General features: G+C 46.9%; 1 protein-coding gene across 3 annotated transcripts in view; it reads left to right on the forward strand.

The window, feature by feature from the left end:
- Positions 1–12,364: 12,364 nt before the first annotated feature.
- Positions 12,365–22,334, forward strand: part of LOC132394443 (class I histocompatibility antigen, F10 alpha chain-like) — a 32,439-nt gene continuing 22,469 nt past the window's right edge. For 2 of the 3 annotated variants that reach the window (XM_059970606.1, XM_059970607.1), the window contains exons 1-2: positions 12,365–12,519; positions 20,005–20,265. In XM_059970606.1, coding sequence (XP_059826589.1) covers positions 12,468–12,519; positions 20,005–20,265 — 313 coding nt within the window. In that variant the 5' untranslated portion in view covers positions 12,365–12,467. The remainder of the gene's footprint in view (positions 12,520–20,004; positions 20,266–22,334) is intronic. The other variant, XM_059970608.1, reaches the window with a different exon arrangement.

Here is a 22,334-nt window from a genome sequence, read left to right on the forward strand (position 1 = left end):
ATGACTTCTGCTTTTTTTCTCCCCTTGCCTCAGTGGGAAAAGCCTGCTTGCATTCACTCTATCTATACCCATCATAATTTCATCAAATCTCCCCTCAGTCTCCTAAACTCCAGGGAATAAAGTCCTAACCTATTCAACCTTTCTCCGTAACTCAGTTTCTCAAGTTAGGGCAACATCCTTGCAAACCTTCTCTGCACTCTTTCAACCTTATTAATATCCTTCCTGTAATTAGGTGACCAAAACTGCACACAATACTCCAAATTCAGTATCACCAATGCCTTATACAACCTCACCATTACATTCCAACTCTTACACTCAATGCTTTGATTTATAAAGGCCAATGTACCAAAAGCTCTCTTTACGACCCTATCTACTTGTGACAACATTTTTAGGGAATTATGTATCTGTACTCCCAGATCACTCTGTTCTACTGCACTCTTCAGTGTCCTACCATTTCTCTTGTATGTTCTACCTTGGTTTGACCTTCCAAAGTGCAATACCTCACACTTGTTTGTATTAAACTCCATCTGCCATTTTTCTGCCCATTCCTCCAACTGGTCCAAATCCCTCTGCAAGCTTTGAAAACCTTCCTCACTGTCCACTACACCTCCAATCTTTGTATCATCAGCAAATTTGCTGATCCAATTTGCCACATTATCATCCAGATCATTGATATAGATGACAAATAACAATGGACCCAGCACTGATCCCTGTGGCACACCACTAGTCACAGGCCTCCACTCAGAGTAGCAATCCTCCACTACCACTCTCTGGCTTCTTCCATTGAGACAATGTTTAATCCAATTTACTACCTCTCCATGTATACCTAGCAACTGAATCTTCCTAATCTGCCAAGCGGGACCTTGTCAAAGGCCTTACTGAAGTCCATGTATGCAACATCCACTGCCTTCCCTTCATCCACTTTCCTGGTAACTTCCTCAAAAGACTCTAATAGATTGGTTAAACATTACCTACCATGCACAGAGCCATGCTGACTGTTTCTAATATGTCCCTGTCTATCCAAATACTTGTAGATCCTATCTCTTAGTATTCCTTCCAATAATTTACCTACTACTGATGTCAAACTTACCAGCCTATAATTTCCCGGCTTACTTTTTGAGACTTTTTTAAACAATTGAACTATACTGTTCTCCTCTAAGCCAGTGGGGGTCAGGAAGGACCAAATTCACCAACACTGAGTCGCAAGCTTTATCCTTCCTCCCATCTCCTACCTCATCCTCTTCTTCTGCACTCCTCTATTAATTGGTAAATCTGTCTATTATTGTCACATTTAGCAAGGTACAGTGAAAATCCTGTCTTACATGCAGTTTATAAGTATTAATTTCTTACAACAGTGCACTGAGGTTGTACGAGGTAAACCAACAAGAGTGCAGAATAAAGTGTTACGATTACTGAGAAAGGGCAGTGAAGACAGACAAGAAGGTTCAGGGTCATAAGGAGGTAGATTGTGAGGTCAGGAGTCCACCTGTCGTACCAGGGGACGGTCAATTGTCTAAAACAGTGGCACAGTCGCTGTTGTTCTGCCTGCTGGAGGGGCAGCTTTTCTATCTCCTGCCCGATGGGAGGGGAGAAGAGAGAATGTCCTCGGTGGGTGAGGTCTTTGAAATGCTGACTGCTTTACTGAGGCAGTAGGAAGTGTGGACTGAGTCTGTAGAGTGGAGAATAGTTTCCCTGATGAGCTGAGCTGTGTCCACAACTGTCAGTAGTTTCATGTGGTCATGGGCTGAACAGTAGCCATACCAAGCAGTGATAAGATGGCGGGCGCTCGGACACTGCAACTTCTATGGGGCTAACATGCAACGGTGTTATTGTCTTTTTTCAACTTATTTTCTACAATCACAAGACCCTTCTGGATATTACAAACATAGAGTATTGCAGACCTGCCCCATCAGTGAGGTGCTTGTTTGTGGAGAAACTGACGGAGTTGGATTTGGTGCAGACTGTGTTGCTGCCTGCGTCAGACAGACGTCAGAGTGGGTGCACGAAGGATGTGTACACTGTAACAGTGAGTGTTCATCTTATTAATTTGTCACTGCTTGAGATCACAAAACCCTGTCGGACATTGTTAATGTGGAAAGCTGTGAGTCCAATCCACTGGTCTATTGGCAAACAGCAGGGGCGGATGGCAGGAAAGCTGTGTGACCTCAGTTGTAGTGAGGACTGGGCCTCAACCCATGGTATCAGCTGCTTGCAGCCGCCCAGAGGGGAAGTGACAGAGTTGGTGCACTTCACCAGAGTGCTGGGGGGGGGGGGGGGGCGCGATGTGGCACAGTAAACATTCTGAAATCTGTGCTGTCTTCTAATGTTTGCTCAGCAGAAGACAAGATGTATGGAGTTCAAATGCAGATTGCTGCAACAGTCATGGACTCAGGGTCTGTGACTATATTTTACTGCTTTGGCATATATACGTACCCTGTGTGCCTTGTGTTGTGTATGACTGTGGGTACTGTTTTGCAGCTTGGCCCCAGAGTAACGCTGTTTCATTGGGCTGTATTCAGGGGTATTCATGTATGGTTGAACAACAATTAAACTCAATCCTTTAGTGCCTCTGATGTATCGAGATAGACTCCTTCCCATGATGCATCACCAGAAGTTGGTGAGGGTCAAAGGGGACCTGCCAAACTTCCTTATCCTTTTGGGGAAGTAGAGGCATTGGTGAGTGAAGAGGCCACGACCATGAAAGACTGTTGGAGATGTTCAGTTCTCGGAACCTTGCACATTTCAACCCTCCCAACCTCAGCACCATTGACACAGACAGGACTATATACACTGACCTGCTTTCTAAAATCCGTGACCAGCTCCAACCTCAGCACCATTGACACAGTCGGGACTATATACACTGACTAGCTTTCTAAAATCCGTGACCAGCTCCAACCTCAGCACCATTGACACAGACGGGACTATATACACTGACCAGCTTTCTAAAATCCGTGACCAGCTCCTGCTTTACTGATGAAGCAGCCTGTTTGAAAACAGGGGGTGAGGAAGGAGAGGACATGATCTTGTATCTTGGGGCTGCAGCCTTGGATCAGGGAACAGTCAGAGTTCCTCCATTGTACGTGTGGGCTGGCAGGGTCAGGATCCAGTGGAGGACCATCTGATGAGTTTTGTCTGAACTGGGCCAGGGAGGGTTTAGAACAGGTGTGGTTGAACCTTTGAGGTGATGGGCCTAGTAGATGAGAAATATTCTTCGTGAGGGTTTCCAGTGGAGATAGACCAACCTCCAAGATGATTGGTTGAGTAGGCAATGAAGGAGATGAGGCTTTTCATTCTAGAATGAAGGAGATGTCCTCCTTTTTCAAAGAAAGAGGCATCCCTTCCTTCACCATCAATGTTGCCCTCAACTGCACTCTTCCATGTCACACACGTCTGCTCTTACAGCACCCTCCCAGGGATAGGGTTCCTCATCCTCACCTACCACCCCACCAGCCTCGGAGTCTAGCACATAATTCTCTGAAACTTCTGCCACCTCCAACAGGATCCCACCACCAAGCACATCTTTCCCTCCCCCCAACTTTATATTTTCCGCAGGGATCACTCCTTACGTGACTCCCTTATCCATTCATCCCTCCCCAGTGATCTCCTTCCTGGCACTTAACCTTGTAAGTGGAACAAGTGCTTCACCTGCCCCTACGCCTCCTCCCTCACTTCCATTCAGGGCCCCAAACAGTCCTTCCAGGTGAGGCAACACCTCTCCTGTGAGCCTGTTGGGGGGTCATATACTGTATCTGGTGCTCCCAGTGTGGCCTCTTGTATATCTGTGAGACGTGACGTAGATTTGGAGACCGCTCCATTGAGCATCTACGCTCGGTCCGCCAGAACAAGTAGAATCTCCTAGTGACCACCCATTTTAATTCCAGGTCCCATTCCCATTCCAACATGTCCATCCATGGCCTCCTCCACTACTGGGTTCCGTTTGGGTAGTCTCCAACCCGATGGCATGAACATCAATTTCTCGAACTTCTAGTAATGATCCCCCCCCTCCCTTTCACCATTTCCCATCCCCTTATCCCTCTCTCAAGTTATCTCCTATAGGCGGCATCACTTCCCTCAGGTGCTCCTCCCCAACCCCCATTTTCTTTCTTCCATGGCCTTCTGTCTCTTTCACCAATCAATTTCCCAGCTCTTTACTTCATTCCTCCCCCTCCTAGTTTCACCTATCACCTGCTACTTTCTGTCTTCCCCCCACTTTTCAAATCTACTCCTCAGCTTTTTTTCTCCAGTCCTGCTGAAAGGTTTCAGTCCGAAACATCGACTGTACTTTTTACCATTGATGCTGCCTGGCCTGCTGAGTACCTTCAGCATTATGTGTGTGTTGCTTGGATTTCCGGCATCTGCAGATTTTCTCTTGGTTTTGAGGAACTTCCTGATTGGCAGGGCGTGGTGAGTTCCAGCTCTCCCGTTCACTAGGGCATCTCCTTGCCACTCCTGGTGTCCAAAGTTCCAAGTAAAATTTGTTAGAGTACATACATGTCACCACATACAACCCTGAGATGCTTTCTCTGTGGGTATACTTAGCAAATCTACAGAACAGTAACTGTAAACAGAACCTGTAAACATCAGGAACTGTAAACTATAAACAAACTGTGTGAATACAGATAACAGATAAATAGCAATAATGAGCATGAAATAACAAGACAAAAGAGTCCTTAAATGAGTGAAGTTATCCCCTTTTGTTCAAGAGCCTGATGGATGAAGGGTAGTAACTGTTCTCGAACCTGGTGGTGTGAGTCCTGAGGCTCCTGTACCTTCTAGCTGATGGCAGCAGTGAGAAAGGAGCATGGCCTGGGTGGTGAGGATCTTTGATGATGGATGCTGCTTTTCTACAACAATGTTTCGTGTAGATATGTTCAATGGTTGGGAGGGTTTTACCCGTGATGTACTGGGCTGAATCCACTACCTTTTTTAGGATTTTCCACTCAACGGCATTGGTATTCCTAAACCAGGTCCTAATGCAGCCAGTCAGCACACTTGCCACCATGTATCTATAGAAATTTGTCAAAGTTTTTGATGTTATGCCAGATCTCTGCAGACTCCTGGGGAAGTCAAGGCAGTCATGCTTTCTTCGTATTATGATTGGGCAGAGCATTCATGAATCTCTGAACCTCCTGATCATTGCTACCAGGTGGAGAGTGCAGGGATGGAGAGAGAGAGTGGGTGAAACAGTGACAGATCGAGTGATAACCTCGATAATGTCAGTGGCCAGTGAAAACAAAGAATGTTGTGGTCAGAAAGTGTAAAGTGTTTTTTCTCTCTCTCTCTCTCACTCCCTTCCCTCCCTCCCTCCTGCCCTCATTTCTCTCTCATTCTCTCCTCTGCCTGTCCCTATCTTTGTAGACACCCTAGTTTCACTGTCTCTCACCTTCTCCATGACCATCTCTCTCTCTCCCTGTCCCCTTAATTCATTTCTTTCTCTATCTCTCTCCCACCCTCTCTCTGTCATCCCCTCTTTCTCTGTCTCTGCTACATTCCCCATCACTGTCTGTCTCCTCGTATCTCTCTCTCTGCCTTTATCTGTTTAATTCTTGCTCTCTGTCCATCCCTTCCTCTATGCCAGTCAATGCCTCTTTCATTGTGTCTGTTGGGCTTATTGGGCTTGAATACTTTCTCACAGCACTGGCCACAAACACACACACTTTATGACTGCTTTAACCTTTGTCTGACCACTGTCACAGTGATCCCAGACCTCGTTTCATTGGTCAGTGACATTTGGCAGTCCCACCCCTGGGAAACTCCCTGTGACTGAGTGAGAGGTTGAGTCATGCCTTCTGACATGGAAAAGTGAAGCTGGAACTGGAATCTGAAACAGACAGAGCTGGTGAGGTGTCGTCACTGCAGAGTGAGGGAGAGTCAGACTTCGTGACCCAGAACATGGGGTGAAAGGGTCTGGATGAAGCTCAGTGTGAGGGGTAAAGACGTGAGACGTGGCTGAAACTGGAACCTGGAATGAAAAGCAATCACTGGAACAACACAGTGGGTCAGGCAGCATCTCTCTTAGTTATTGTCTCAGGTGGAGACACTGCGTCAGGGACCACACAGTCTCTTGTCCCAAAGCATCCTCATACATCTTTCGGATCCATAGAGACTGCCTGAGCACTGAGTTTTACAGCGTTCCGATCATAAAATAAAGTTTTATCTTATCTTGAATTGACTTTATTTCGTACATCCTTCACATACATGAGGAGTAAAAATCTTTATGTTACATCTCCGTCTAAGTGTGCAATGTGCAACCATAGTAATTTATATTAAATGGACCATGCAATGTAATATCGAGTACACTCAAATCAGCGTGAGTTCATCAGTCTGATGTCCTGGTGGAAGAAGCTGTCCCGGAGCCTGTTGATCCTGGATTTTACTCTGCGGTACTGCTTCCCGGATGGTGGCAGCTGGAATAGATTGTGTTTGGGTTGACTCGGAGCCCCAATGCTTCCTACACTTTAACAACACTGAGACCACTTTAGTGTAAAATTGACGATTTTTGTTCTTTTCTGTAAAAGTATGTAATTCACGTTTATGATTTTCTAGTGAATGTTGCTTACCTGATACTTTGTGACTGTGCAAACAAGCTTTTTATTTTACCTGCGCTCACACATACTTGTGTATGTGACAATAGACCTGACCTTGACCTTGTTTTTTTGTGTCATAGGTCACAGGGCTGTAGGGTCAAAGTGCAGAGGTATTGACCTCGCAGACTGAGTCTCCTGACCTCAGAGAGGATGCACTGGGCACAGAAGGAGTTCAGCAGAGTTTCAGGAGGCTGCTCCCACAGACAGAGGGTTTGCCGAATGAGGGGAGATCGAGCTGACTTGGGCTGTATCCTCCAGAGCATGAGTGGAGATCTCCCGAAGAAAGTTCCAACAGGGCTCGACTGACTTGATGCAGGGAGGAGGATTCCTGTGGCTGAGTGGTCTGGATCAGGCGCAGTCACAAAACAAATTGGGGTGGGCTGGGCTGGAGGAGGAGAAGCTTCCACACTGAGAAGGTGATGGATGTTTGGAAGTCTCTCCAGCAGAGATCAGCTGAAGCCCTGTCAGCGAGTTTATTTAAATGTCTGTGATGTATTTATCTCATCGCCATAGCAGCGAGAGGGGCTGCGGATGGAGTGCGGAAGTTTAGAGGGAGGTGACGGGAAGAGAGTTCGGGCAGTAACGGGGAGCAGAGGGACTGAGACAATGGATGGGCAGAGGGAGGGTGGGGATGGTGACGGGGAAGGGAGGAAGGGGATGTTAATGGTGTGGGAGTGGGGAAGGGTTAGGGACTATGATGCAGGAGAGAGTGGTTAGGTGTGAAAGGGAAGGGGAGACTGGAGACAGGAAGGGAGAGAGTGGGACAGTGCTGGGGGGCAGGGTTGGGAGGGGAGGATGGGGTGTGTGGGATGGCTAAAATGAATGGACTGAGACCTAAAACATTAACTCTTGTCTCTCTCCCTTTACAGATGCTGCCTGACCTGCTGAGTCTATTCCAGTTTATTTCAGGAATACAGCAACTCTCATTTTTTTGGTTTTGACTCACACTACAGTGCATCACCTCTGCCCATCTCCCAGTAGTAAGAACATTTCACTAACCTGCCCCCCGCCAGTCCCCCTGTAACAGAACACACTCACGGGTCACGGATGGGGTTGTGTGAACCTGTTACCATGAAGGTGGGAACAGCAACAGACCACTGAGAGAAGATGGCAGCACACTGCCGTTAGGCTACCTGGAAACCCCCAGTCACTGTCCACAGTGCAACCTGCTCCCTGGCTACTCTCCAACCTCTTCCCAGGAGCTGCTTCTCCCAAACACAAGTGGGTACAGATCCCACTCCAGTCTCACAGCCTCTGGCTGGTTCCAAAACTCTCTTCTGCAGCCAGTTTGCCCAATCTACTTTGTATCTCAAATGCTAGGGCTTAGGATAAAACAAGATTACCAGGGAACAGTGACAGGAGACAGCTCTGAGCCCCAGGCCTGGAATACAGACAGGATTGCATCCAAGCTCACTGAACAGTGACAGGCCACAGCTTTGTGTCCCCAAGCCTGGAATACAGACCAGTAATAGATCCAGTGTCAGGAAACAGAGACAGGTCAGAGCTCTATATCCCAAGGCCTGGAATACAAACCAGGAATTAATGTGTAATGTACTGTAAGGATTCACCGCTAATGTAATGGCTTCTTTGTAATGTTCACTGCTGAGGTAATGGTTTCTCTGTAGCAGCAATGTTTGGGTTATGGCTGGAGATAACCGGACTGTGATATGCATGTTAGCCAATCAGAGATTGTTGCTGTCTTGTGAACCTGGAAGGAGATTTTTCGTGGTCTTTGGTCGTGGAGAGATGAAGAGAGAAGATGTGTGTGGAGCCGGAGTGGACTGGGATCTGAAGGTTGGCGACGTTTGGAGGAGACTGATGGTGGAAGAATGACTACTGAGTGAGCTCCAACGTGAACTTGCGACTTTTCCTTGACTTGGGCCCTTTTTTGTTTATTTTCATTACTAATCCTATATTCAGATTAAGATTCATAAAGTTCAATCATTTAATTGCATATGCTGTACTGTCTGATATTTTGTGTTGTGGGTTTGTAACTGGGGGTACATTACATAGCATCCACACAAATGCGGTACCCAGTTTGGCAGGGCCAAAGGCTGTTCCCCAGATGAGCACGAGCTGGGTGAGCATGAGGGTTACAGATGCAATGTGAGGAACAGTGACAGTCCACAGCTCTGTGTCCCAAGGCTTAGAATAGCAACCAGGAATGGATCAAATGTCAGGGTGCGGTGACAGGCCAGAACTCTGTGTCCCCAGACCTGCAGCAGAAACTCAGGATCAAGGCTCAGGAAAACAGTGACAGCATCCAGCTCTGTGTCCCAAGGCCTGGATTACAAACTGGGAATGTATGCCAGAATGTATCCGGTGTCAGAGAATGGTGACAGGCCACAGCTGTGCATCCCCAGGCCTGGAATACAGACCAGGATTGCATCCAGGCTCAGGAAACAGGAACAGTCCACAGCTCTGTGTCCCTAGTCCTGGATTTCAGACCAGAATTGCACTCAAGATCTGGGAAATGTACAGGTCACAGTTCTGGGTCTTCAGGCTCAGAAAAGAAATCTGTAATGGATCTGGTATCAGGAAGCAGGAACAGTCCTCAGCTCTGTGTCCCAAGGCTTGGAATACAGACCGGGAATGGATCCGGCGTCTGGAAAAGGTGACAGGCCACAGTTGTGTATTGCCAGGCAGGGAATACAGACCAGGAATGGATCCAAGCTCAGGGAACAGTGACAGGCCACAACACTATGTCCCCAGGCCAGGAATGGATCCAGGGTTGGAAAACAGTGACAGGCTCCAGTTCTGTGTCCCTAGGCCTGGAATACAAGACCAGGAATGGATCGAGACTCGGGGGGAAAAAATGTCAGTCGACAGCTCTGGGTTCCCAGGTCTGGAATATTGTCCAGGAATGATTCTAGTGTCAGGAAACAGAGACAGGTCCACAGTTCTGCATCCCAAAGCCTGGAATACAAGGGATGGGTCCAGAGTCAGGGAATATTGACTGTCCACAGTTGTGTATCCCCGGCCTGGAATACAGATCAAGATTGCAACCGGACTCAGGGAAAATTGCTGGCGAAGTGCAAGTGCAAACTGCATTTGGGTCCAAGTCATTTTTGTCAAGGGCTCTCATCACAGAAAGCTCAATGAACACAATCTCATTATTACTTTTCTTCCCAGTGTTTATTTGTTTTTGGATTTTACAGTAATCTTGACCTTTTTATACTGAATTGCTACCATAAAATAACAAACTTTACATCAGGTAAGTTATTGATAATAATTTCATTCTGTGTCTGATCTGTAGGGTGTGTCTGGCCCAGTGAGGAATCGCTTTGTTGGATTTGGTTCTAGGGAAAGAGTTAGACAAACTTATGCATCTGTCAGTGGGGAGCATCCAGTAACCAGCGATCATAATATCATAAAGCATTTGAATGGCAATGGAAAGGGACAAGTCTAGTGAATTTATTGTAATTTAACCATATAGATGTATATAAATGTATATAGAAATGAAACAATGATTCTCCGGACTAGGGTGTAAAGCATAGAAATACACATAACACACGTAGCACCTGATAACTTATGAAGGTAAGGATAAATTCTACAGATGAATCATGCATGAATAACAACCTAAACTGCATAAAATAAATATTGTAAGGTATGGAACAGATTAACCAGGGACACTTCAAATGCAATGGGGGACCACTCTAGGATTCAAATAGTCAGTTGAAATAAGAGATCCAGCCCAGGTAAACTAGAAACAAAGCTGAGCTAAGAAACCGGTGTGTGCATAATGGGAGGGCTTTGCAGTGGAGATGGTTCACCTACAGTCTGGGTACATTCATGTAGAGGGAAGGGAAACTAATGCCTTTGTGTCCCTGTGTCTGTGTATGAGTCCTGGCCCTATGTCCTGTTCCTAAGGAGGGGCCCTGGCTCAGTGATCCTTTGCTCAAGTCTTAGGCCCTGCGTCCTGGTCCCATCAGTGGCCTGGGCCCTGTGTCCTGGTCCTGTCTGTGGCCAGTGTTTGTATCCAGCTATGCCTCTCTCTGCTTCTGCTTTCCTTTCCCTTGACCAAGACCAAGTTTGAGTCCTTGTCCAGCCATGGAGTCCTGCGTCCTGCCCCCACATCCAGTCCTTGCCTGGATTTGGAGTCCAAGCCTGAGTCAAGACCCAGGTTCTGGGTCCCTGTCCAGTTTCTGGCTCAGAGTCCTTGTCCAGGTTCCTAGTTCCTTATCCAGGTCCCACTTTCCTAGTCTAGTCTTAGCCCAGACCCTGTATCCTAGTCTTGCCCAGTGTTGTTTCTAACCCCCCCCACCCCGACTTCCCTTGCTTTCTGACACACCAGGTCCCACTTTCCCTAGTACTTCAGTGTCTGTGCCTTGCATTTGGGTCTGCTCTCAATGCCCCCCTTATGACAATGTGACACTTTTCCCAGGATTAAATTTCCTCCACATCCTCTCCATCCATTCCACTGCCCTCTTATCAACTTCTTCACAATTCACACCCCCCAGTTCTGTACAGACTGCAGATTAGGCCCTAGTGGTGCTGGTCTTCCTATTAGATCTGGCCCAGCCCGTTATCTGTACTCCCACGGAGTTTGTCCCACAGGTATAGGTCTATTCCCTCAGTGTCTGTGCCCCCAATGTTTCTGCCCACAGGCCACCATCAGGGTCCTTATCCCAGGGTATGTGCCCTCCATCCATATTCAGCATATCATCCTTCATCAATTCCATCAACCTCATCAAATCTTCTCCTCATACTTCATTTTTGTCTTCTTGTAGGGACCACTCCCTTCGTGACTCACGGGTCCACTCATCCCACCTCTCTACATGCACCATTGGTGTCCCCATACCCTCTCTACCGCCACCATCTAGGGACCCGAACACCCCTTCCAGGTGAAGTTATATTCATTTGCACCACTTCCAAACTCCTCTACTGTTTTCAGTACTCCAGCCTGATTTACATCAGCCAGATCAAGTGGAAGCCATTTCGCAGGATCGTGTGTACAGTCCACACCACTGACCCGACCTTTCACCTTAAACAAACCATTGGTCTGTATATTCTACTTTCAGAAATCGGGTAATTAGCACGTGCTCTCTCTAACTTACTCCCCACCCCTTTATCCAGTTCGATTCCCTCCCCAACACTTACTCTGATCCCACCTGCCCATTCGATAATAAATAGGTTTAAACACACCGATTTATCCGAGGTTCTCCTCCCGTCTCTTCGGCCGCCTGGATCCATCTGCCGATCAACACCCCCCACCATCTCACGCCCCCCGATTCTACCTATTACCCACAGAGTCTGTCTCTGAACTCCCTCGGTCCTCACCTGGTTCTACCCATCACCTACCACCCCTGACCTCACCCCTCACCTCCACCTCTCTCATCTAGTTCGCAGCCCTCTACATTCTCAATCCCTCGGCACTGGCGATCACTGGAATTCTACAAATGATTCTCGCCATGCTGAATCTCTTTAGCGGGTTATCTTTCTCCTCCTGTGTCATTTCCCTCGAGTCTGACCCCCCGGGTCTGTTCCCGGGATCTGTGACGTCAGGACCCCGCCTCTCCCTCCCGTTCCCATACTTTCGATTTTGATTCCCAACTCCGCTCACTCCACCCTTCCCGGCAACCGATGACTCACAGAGCAGCTCTTTTTCTGATTGGACGGATGCGGATATTTGCAATTTTATTTCCAAAACGACTCAAACTTCTCTGACCAGTTCTGCCCAGAAACCACTGACGCTAAACAGAGTCGGATTACGATTGGGCTGCACTATCGCGCGGACCAATCAGCGTGCAGTTCGGGAATGAACCTGACGGGCATCGCCCAGCGACGGCAGATTTTGAGGTGCGGTGAGCCGAGTGCCATTGGTGCTGTGTAGTGGCGGAGGACTTGGGAACTCGAAACAGTTCGGATAGAGAGGGAATAATGATGCTGCAGCTACTACTGCTGGCCCTCCTATGTGGAGGGGTCTCCGCAGGTGAGTGAAGAGTCAATGGTCAGCGGGACATTCAGTGAGTGAGAGGGTGGACACAGGGTCACCGTCCCCAGTCAAGGTGTGAGGGTCCCACGCCACCCAGCCTGAGGTCAGTGGAGATCCGTTTGGGGGTGTTGTGTGGTGGGAGCCCCTGCAGAGACTGCACACGGGAGGCGAGGTGCGGACGGATGGGTTAACACCTTCACTGACCTGGGCAGGAACTGGACAAGTGGACAGTGGGACACCAGATGACTGGTTAGCACTGGGGTTTAGAGGATGGCGCGGGAAGAGCCAACTCAGTCCTGTAGATCCGTGCTGGGGTATTGCTTCCTTCCGACGCGTTGTCGGGGCATTTACACAGAACAGAGAGGGGTTCTGACTGGGTTGTGGGAAGCAGGTTAAACGTGTTACAGCAGGGTAATGAGGTGAGTCATCTTCGTGTTGTGAAGGAGAGGTTATTTATCTGTTAACTAGACGGGCCAGCGCTGACCGCCCTACTTTATCAGAGACAGAGTATTGTCCAATCACTCCCTCCTTCCCACCCACTCGTTTCCTCACTTTCCCAGTTCTGGACCTGAAGCATTAACTGTGGTGCTGCCTGGGCTGTTCAGAGTTTCCAGTTTTATGGTGCAGCCCATTTTGTGTCTTCCTTCCTCTTCCAGGGATGAAATCTTTGGAGTTTCCGTGTTTTTACGGGATCGGGTTGCCAGTCTCATGCCCAACCCCCCCCCCCCCCCCCCCATTCCCAGCCAGTCCCGGAACCGTTCGTGGCTGAGTTTTTGTGATTGAAGAGTCCAAAGGCCTCTTTAATGTAGTGTTAGTATGTGATTGCACCACATCCCCTGGCAGCGAGTTCCAGATATCAGCCACTCTCCGTGTAAAAAACACCAGATCTCCTGTAAAACTCCTTCCTCTCGCCTTAACCTATGACCCCGTGTTTTAATATCCCTATGATGGGAGAAGGACTTTGACCTCTTATATATCGGGTCACCCCTTGGCCTCCCATATCGTACGGAGCGGAAATGTTGACAGTACTCAATGCAGACTCACCGCTGTTTTATGCAGTTCCATTGTAGAGAGAATGAGATCTTCTTTACCTTCTCTGTCAAGGATAATCTGAAAATCATCTGTATATCAAGAGCAAAGGGGTAATTGGGAAGAGCAGAGGTCCCTGAAGGATCGGTGTGGTTGTATATATGTGGAGCCAGAGGTCTCAAATAAATACTCATCTCCACTTACTGGGGAGAAGGTCATGCCCAAGCTAAGGAATTCAAGAAAGACTGCAGAGACATCCTGAAACATTTCAGTATTATAAATGAGGTGTTGGTGGTCTTGAGGTGCATAAAAATGGATAAATCCAGGAGTCTGAATGAGAGTATCCAAGGATATTCTGGGAATGAAGGCAGAAATTGGTAAGGCCCTGGGAGATCAGTTGCTTCAATAGACAAGGGTAAGGTACCAGAAGATTGGAAGATATCTGATGTTGTCCTTTTATGTAAGAAAGATTGCACAGGCAAGCTAGGGAACTACAAGCTGTTGAGCCTAACGTTAGTGCTGGAAAATTTACCAGATGGGATTCCGAGAAACTGGATCTACCTGTGTTTGGAAAGGCAGGGGCTGAGAAACTGTTTCTCACAAATCTGATTGAAGTCTTTGAAGAGGTGACCAAGAGGATTGATAAGGGATGGGCAGTATATGTTGCCAGCATGGACTATAGAAAGGCTTTTGATAAATTCCTATCACTGAGCCATGGTAGGCAGATCCAGAAAGTGAGATCACATGGGATCCAGGGTAAGCTAGCCAAATCGATACAAATTGGCCCAGTGGTAGGAGTGAGTGTGACAGTAGACGGTAGATTTTTCAGATTGGAATCCAGTGACTGGTGGTGTGTTACAGGCATCAGTTCTGGGACTCCTGTTGTTTGTCATTTGTGTTAATGATTTGGATGAGAATGTAGGTGCCATGTTTGGAAGTTTGCAGATAGAACCATAGAACATTACAGCACAGACACAGGCCATTCAGCCCTTCTAGTCTGTGCCAAAACTTTATTCTGCTAGTCCCTTTGACCTGCACCCAGTCTGTAACCCTCCAGACCTCTCCAATCCGTGTATCTATCCAATGTATTCTTAAAACTTAAGTGAGCCCACATCTACCATGTCAGATGGCAGCTTGTTCCACGCTCCCATCACACTCTGAGTGAAGAAGTTCCCCCTAATGTTTCCCCTAAACCTTTTCCCTTCCACCCTAAAGTAATGTCCTCTCATATTTATCTCTACTAATCTAAGTGGAAAGAGCCTACCCGCATTTACTCGCCCCTCAATTTTGTAAACCCCCCCTCATTCTTCTATGCTCCAAGGATTAAAGCCTTTACCTGTTCAATCTTTCTCTGTAACTCAACTCCTGAACTCCAGCAACATCCTAGTAAATCTTCTCTGCACTCTTTCAATCTCACTGATATCCTTCCTATGGTTAGGTGACCAGAACTGCACACAATACTCCAAATTTGGTCTCACCAATGTCTTACACAACCTCACTATAACATCCCAACTCCTATACTCAATACTTTGATTTATGAATGCCAGGATACCAAAGGTCATCTTTACAACCCTGTCTACCTGTGACGCCACTTTCAGGGAATTATGTATCTGAACTCCCAGATCCCTTTGTTCCTACGCACTCCTCAGTGCCCTACCAGCTATAGTCCTATAGTTAAGATGACAACATCTTAACTGTATTCAAACTACAAAGGAATAGAATAGGACATGGGTGCACTGTAAATATACATGTGAAAATAATCAGCTAATAATGAGGAGCAGCAGCATCAGAGCTTGGAGGATTCTGGTGCCCCCTGCTGATCGGATTGAATCATGACAGGTAGTGAATGAAGAGATTGGCATATTTACCTTCATTGATCATGTTACTGAGTACAAATCTTGAGATGTCATGTACAGTTGCATAAGGCATTGATGAGAATGCACTTGTAAATATTCTGTGCAGTTTTGGTCACATAGCTATAGGAAGGATGCAATTTTTTTTAGAAATGATGCAGAAAAGATGCACATGCAGTTACCAGAACAGGAAGGCTTGAGTCATAAGGAGGGATTGGAGAGGCTGTGGCTGTTTTCCATGGAGCGAAGGAGACTCAGGGGTTACTTTATTGTACATTGCAAATAAGAGATGTCACAGCACTGATCTGTGGTATGTCACTAGTCACAGAATTCCAATCAGAAAAACATCCTCCTACCTTCACTTTCTGCCTGTCATCACCCAGCCAGTTTGGACTCTTTGTCTCGGCCCCATCAATCTTCTCTCTTGCTTCTCTCAATAACCGGGGTATATCCCAACAGATCCCATGGACTCCTCCACTTTCATGTTATTGAAGAGACCCAATACATCCTCTTCCTTGAAATCCCCAGCATTGCAGCATGTTGCACGATTATCTACTGGTGCTGGGTACTATGGTTGTATAGTGGTTAGTGTGATATTAATCACAGCTCAGAGTGTCAGAGTTTGGAGTTCATTCCTAGATCCTCTGCAAGGAGTTTATACTCCCCATGGAATGCCTGGGTTTTCTCTGGGTGCTCCGGTTTCCTGCCACAGTCCAAAGACGTACTGGTTAGTGGGTTAATTGGTCATTGTAAATTGTCCAGTGATTAGGTTTAGGCCAGTGTTAAAATCAGGGTTTGCTGATGGTGGCTCAAAGGGCTATTTGCGCAGTATCGATAAATAATTAAATAAAGTGAAGAAGATTATCGAAATTTTCAGAGGGATCATGATCAACAGGGTAAATGGTTCATGGACTGTAAATTAGTTCAGACAAGTACTAGGTTAAGCAACTTAGAAAATCAAATCCAGGCACGACTTTCAAGATGAACGGTTGGGAGTGTTGTAGAAGAGGTACCAAGGTCTTCAGCTATATAGTTCTCTGAAAGTGGCATCACAGGTAGATAGGTGGCAAAGAAGGGTTTTGGCAAGTTCACCTTCATCAGTCAAGGCACTGAGTATGGAAGTTGATTTATTATTTGCAGGACATTAGTGCAGATTCATTTGGATTATTGTGATCTGTTCTGGTCAATCTGCTTCAGGAAAGAAGCCATTAAGTTATAATGCAGCAGAAGTGAGTTATGAGCATGTTCCTTGGGCTGTAAGGACTGGTACGGAGAGTGGTTGAATGGCTTGGGTCTTTTGTCGTTGAAGATTAGGGGAATGAGGGGTGATCTTGTCAAAGTGTGTAATGAACAGGATAGATAAAGGAGGGTGCTGTGTACATGGATTTTCAGAAGAACTTTGACAAGGTGCCTCATGAGGCTGTTTAACAAGAGCCCATGGTATAACAGGCAAGGTACTAGCATAGATCGAGTATTGACTGATTGGCAGGAGGCTAGGAGTGGGAAAGAAGGGAGCCTTTCCTTATTGGCTACCAGTGTCTAGTGTTGTTCTGTAGGGGTTAGTGTTCGAACTGCTTCTTGTTATGTTGTGTGTCAGTGATTTGGTAACGGAATTGATGGCTTTGTGTTCAAGTTTGCAGATGATATGAAAATAAGTGGAGGGGCAGGTAGTGTTGAAGATGCAGGGAGGCTGCAGAAGGACTTGGATTAGGAGAATGGACAGATGGAATATAGTGTTGGGAAGTCTATGGTCATACACTTTGGTAGAAAGAATAAAAGCATAGACTATTTTCCAAATGGAGAGAAATTTCCAAAATCTGAGGTGCAAAGGGACTTGGGGGTCCTTGTGCAGGATTCCCTAAAGGTTAATTTGCAGGTTGAGTCAATGGTGAGGAAGGCAACTGCAAAGTGAGTGTTTGTTTCAAGAGTACTAGAACATAACAGCAAGGATGTAGTGCTGAGCCTTTAAGAAGCACAGGTGAGGCCTTGTTTACAGTACTGTGAGCAGTTTTTGACCCCTTATTTAAGAAAGGATGTAATGACGTTGATGAGGGTTCAGAGGAGGTTCACAAGAGTGATGAAATGGCAGAGCAGACTTGGGCCTAATTCTGCTCCTATGTCTTATGGTGACATCTTAATACCCACAGACTTTTTCTTGGGGTTGGGTACTCACGATCTGAGGGCAAAAGTTTAAGGTGGGAGTGAAGAGATGTTGCCAAAGGGCAACGACGTCCCCCAATAGATGGTTCATCTTTACCAAAGGTGGTCCTAGATGAAGTGGTTGAGGCAGGTACTTTAACAACATTTAAAAGGTACTTTGATAGATACGTGGATTGGAAAAGTTCATCGTGAAAGAAGTAGTTTTGTGAACCATCTGGAGGATGTTGCCCTCGGTCGAGTTGTTCACTAGCATCATTTTCTTTAGGGGAAGATGGAAAAGGCTGATGAATGGGACACTTGGGATAGGAGTTTTAATTGGGCTGAAGGGCCTGTTTCTGAAATGTGTGACTCTGACTCCTCAACCGCATGTATTCTAATTCCTACCCTCACTGGCACAGAGTAATTCAGTGCAACTGTAAGAGATCCTGCTTTTTGCCTTCTGCCAGATCTCCATAAATACTTTCTGCAGGACCACACCTCTCTGCCTATTTCTTTGGTACCAGCACCTAACATGACCTCTGACTTTTCAACCTCCCCCTTCAAAACATGACACTTCCCTGACCCTGGCACCAGGGAGGCATCTCACCTTCCTGGGCTCAGCTTGAGAAGCACTTGTTTTTACCCCTCTGTAACGATCCCTCCACCACTAACACGCAACATGAATTTTCCCTCCTCTGCTGTGTGTCATAGTCAGCAGTGGTACCACAATTTTGGCAGTTGTCACTGTTTCTCTGTGAGAGATTACTCCCCCAGCAGTGTCTGATATGGTATACGTGTTTGAGAGGGCAGTGACCACTGAGTGTCCTAGACACTACCTCCCTGTCCTTACCGCCCAACCTGGCGGTTGTGTTGGCGTGTGGCCAAGTGGTTAAGATGTTTGGTGATCTGAAGGTCTCTAGTTCGAGCCTTGGCTGAGAGTGTGTTGTGTCCTTCAGCAAGGCACTTAACCACACACTGCTCTGCGACGACACCGGTGCCGAGCTGCATGGGACCTAATACTCTTCCCTTGGACAACATTGGTGCTGTGGAGAGGGGAGACTTGCAGCCTGGGCAATTGTCGATCTTCCATAAAGAAAATCTTGTCTAGGCTTGCGGCCTGGAAACTTTCCAAGGCACAAATCCATGGTCTATCGATACTAACAGACCCGTACCGCCCTACCTGGTGGTCACCCACCTCCTCCTCCTGGACCTGTGATGTGACCAGATCACTAAGTGAACCTTTTACCACATTCTCTGCATCTAAAATGCCCCAGAGTCCAGCAGCTGTGTTTGTTCTGCCATGAACTGTGGTTGGACACATGTCCCACAGTGTTAATGGTGAGTGGGAATGTCTCTGTACTCACACATCCTTCAGGAGGGACAGACCAATGTCCTCACCTCCCCAGTCTCCCCTGAAAGAATAGGTGATTGTTTGCTCCAGTTGTCCATCAAAACATCTGTGAGATGTCATTTGCCTCATTGACCAACACAATCTGAGGATGTTTTGGGGGAAGCCCTCAAGTGTTACTTTGCTTCTGGTCAGTGTCCCCTCTGATCTGTAATGACCAGTCTGCTCAAAAATCTGGTGCTGGGCAAGTTTTTGCCCAGTGATAATGACACTGAATTTTTCAGTGGAAGTAAGCCTGAAGGTATTCTGAGGATAATAAATTGCCAAGTTCTGTTTGTTGTTCAAAATAATACACATCACTGAGTTTTATTTCTCATATACAATAGCCAGTTCTGAAATCTGCAGACAAATCGTCACAAACACCAGGTTGTCAACACCGTCCACATCAGAAACCGGAAAAGGAAAAGTAATTGTGTACCATTATGAAATATACTTAATGTTCCAACCCTTTGCGCACAATTAAAATTCCTTTGTGTGCGAGTAGCAAAATTAGACCTTAAAGAGAACATTTAATGCCAACATAGCATGCCCAAAACGTATAGCCTGTATGTCTATGGCATGTGGGAGGAAACTGGAGTTTCTGGTTGAAACTCAAACATTCATGGGGAGAATGTACAAACTCCTTGCAGAGTTTAGCTGGAATTGAACCCAGATCCTTGACACTATAAAGTGCTTTGCTAACCGCTATATTACTGTGCAATTCCTTTACCAAAGGCCAAATGTTACAGAATGGCCGCACCCTCTTTTCCTACCCTTCCTATTGCTTTCCTCCACCAGTGATGCCTCAAATTCCTCCTATTTACTGTTGCCTCTGGTACTGTTGACTGAGTGACATCCTGTCCATCAATGGAGAATATGTCCTGCTCTTAGATCCTCTCTCTGCTTTGAGTGTGGCTCCTGGGGTGAGGGGTCAGTCCTGATTCACCAGTTTTGTGATCCCGATTCTCTCAGGGGTTTGAGGTGGACCCCAGTGTCTCAAGTTGCTGGTTTCAGGCATAGGTCCTTCCTGAAATTTGGACTCCCAGCCCCTCTAACTCTCTGCTCTGGTTCCAGGCTCTCACTCTCTCCGTTATTTCTACACGGGGGTGACCCCGGGGTCAGGGGTCCCTGAGTTCATTACCGTCGGGTATGTGGATGAAGAGTCAATCGATCACTACGACAGTGAGTTGGGGAAGGCAGTTCCCCGTCAGCAGTGGATGGCAGAGAGTCAGGGACCCGACTACTGGGAACGGAACACACAGATCTATAAGGAATGGGAGCAGTGGTTCAAGGCCAACATCCCGATCGCCATGAGCCGGACCAACCAGTCAGGGGGTGAGTGGTGAACAACGTGGAAAGTGGGGGTGATGGTAGGGACTGGGCATGGGGTTGTTATGGGGGGTAATGATAAGGATTGTGGGGGGTAATTGAAGATTGTAAGGGGGGGATGGGGTAACTGGGGATTGTGGGGGTGACTGGGTAACTGGGGTTGGGGGACAGGGATAACTGAGGGGTGTGGTAAGTCTGGGGATGTGGGGACATGGGGTAACCGTGAGGATTGTGGAGGGGACGGGTGAAACTGAGGATTGTGGGAGGACGGGTTAACTGAGGATTGTGGGAGGACGGGTTAACTGAGGATTGTGGAGTGTCATGAAAATTTAACCTTAGGTGAAAAGAATACTTGACCCCTGAGTCTTGTTTCAGGACCTTTGTTTTACTTGAAATCAAGGAGAGAGAGCTGGTCTCCACCAGACCCAACTCTACTCTCCTGTTATAATAGCGTTGTTTTATACAGTTGAGCATAGTAACAGCAGACTTACTATAAATTATTGTATAGGGCTATTACCACAGTAACAGTATTTTACCGTTCACTGAAAAAAAACTTAGAGAATGGCACAGTTACAAGTTAAACATATCTTGCAGAGCTCAGCACATTAGTTTCTGTTTCTCTGGTCGCAGCAGATTAGACTCAAACATTATCTTGCAAGAGTTAGCATGTAATGTTCTCTGTTTGCACATAATGCTTTTTGCTTTGCCTCCACTCCTTTTTGATCTTCTAGATCAACACTCATATTGTTTACCCTATTCACATTTGTATTCTCTCATTGAGTCTCTCTCTAGGAGGGGCCTCGTAACCCTCAGAAAAGGGGTGCAATTTCAGACATTCCTCCTCCTCGTAGCTGTCACTACTGTCCTCTTCCTCCTCCCCTTCTCTGGAGGTACCAGGCCTTCCTGTTGGTCTTCGTACATACATGGGGGCCAGAGTCATTGGGCCAGGCCCTCTGGAGGGTAGTAGGGCACAGAGGAATCTCGTGGCCAGTAAACAAATGACCACAATTACAAGTATTATAAGCAGGCTAGTGGCATCAGTGTTGGACTTCGGAGTGAAGGCTCCCGAGTTTGAATCCAGCCGGCTCCCTAGTATGCTTTTCATCCATGCTGGGCTGAGCGCCAAGCTAGCAACTCGGCCTTGTAAAAATAAGAAAGCCTGCTAAAAAAAAAACCCGTCATGACAGCGTCCCTGTGACTCCACTTGGAGTTAAGGGCTTTCTTCTTCTTCTACAAATATTATCCCATAATGTACCACCAGCCACCATTCTCCCCGAGGTGGGTTATAGTTGCGGAACTGCCTGCTAACCTGTTTTATTTTAGTCATTGATTTCTTCATGATCTGCAAGATTAGTGATGGTGTGGCTCCTTTCACTCGACTCGGCAGCTGAACAGGTGCTATTCACTCAAGTTCACTCCAGTCTGTTGTTCCTTGTTAGTGTTAAGGTTGGGTTGGGGTTAGGATTGGATGTATCCAGTCGGATGGCATTTGCTACCTTCTGTAGTGAGGAGAATGCCGTCCTCCCTCTGAGTGGTGGCAGCCCCAGCGGTGATCATTGAAAAATCCATCCCTAGAGTGCTTGAGTGGCGTGAATCCAGTCGGGTTTTCCTTCTCCCTTCATTGTGGTCCAAGTGACCAACCGGACTGATAGGATCCTCTCCAACTAGGAGAGAAAGAATCTTTTATCATAGTTTGAACGTATACCCAGCCCCCTGGTTTGAAAGGGTACACATTTCCTTCAGAGAATTTGGACATCCCTCACTTTGCTGTTTAGCTTTTCCACCTGGGGACACAGTGCTTGTGCATATTTTAGGGTTTTTCATCGTTCCAGATCAAAGCCACTCTCTCCGGTGTCATCGGGAGCTTCAGCCCCGTTGTCATTGGTCTACCCATGAATATTTCGTCTCGGGTGAACCCCATACTCCTATTCTTCCGGTTTTGCAAAGCATCCATTACCGGAGGCAAATCCTCTGACAGTTTAAGATCATTCTGCTGACACACCTAGCCTGGCGCATTTCTTGGGGTTGATAGGGAATCTGTAATTTCCACTGAAATCCCAGGGTGACTTTCAGCC

This window comes from Hypanus sabinus, chromosome 5 (genome assembly GCF_030144855.1).
Source record: "Hypanus sabinus isolate sHypSab1 chromosome 5, sHypSab1.hap1, whole genome shotgun sequence".
Classification (NCBI taxonomy): domain Eukaryota; kingdom Metazoa; phylum Chordata; class Chondrichthyes; order Myliobatiformes; family Dasyatidae; genus Hypanus; species Hypanus sabinus.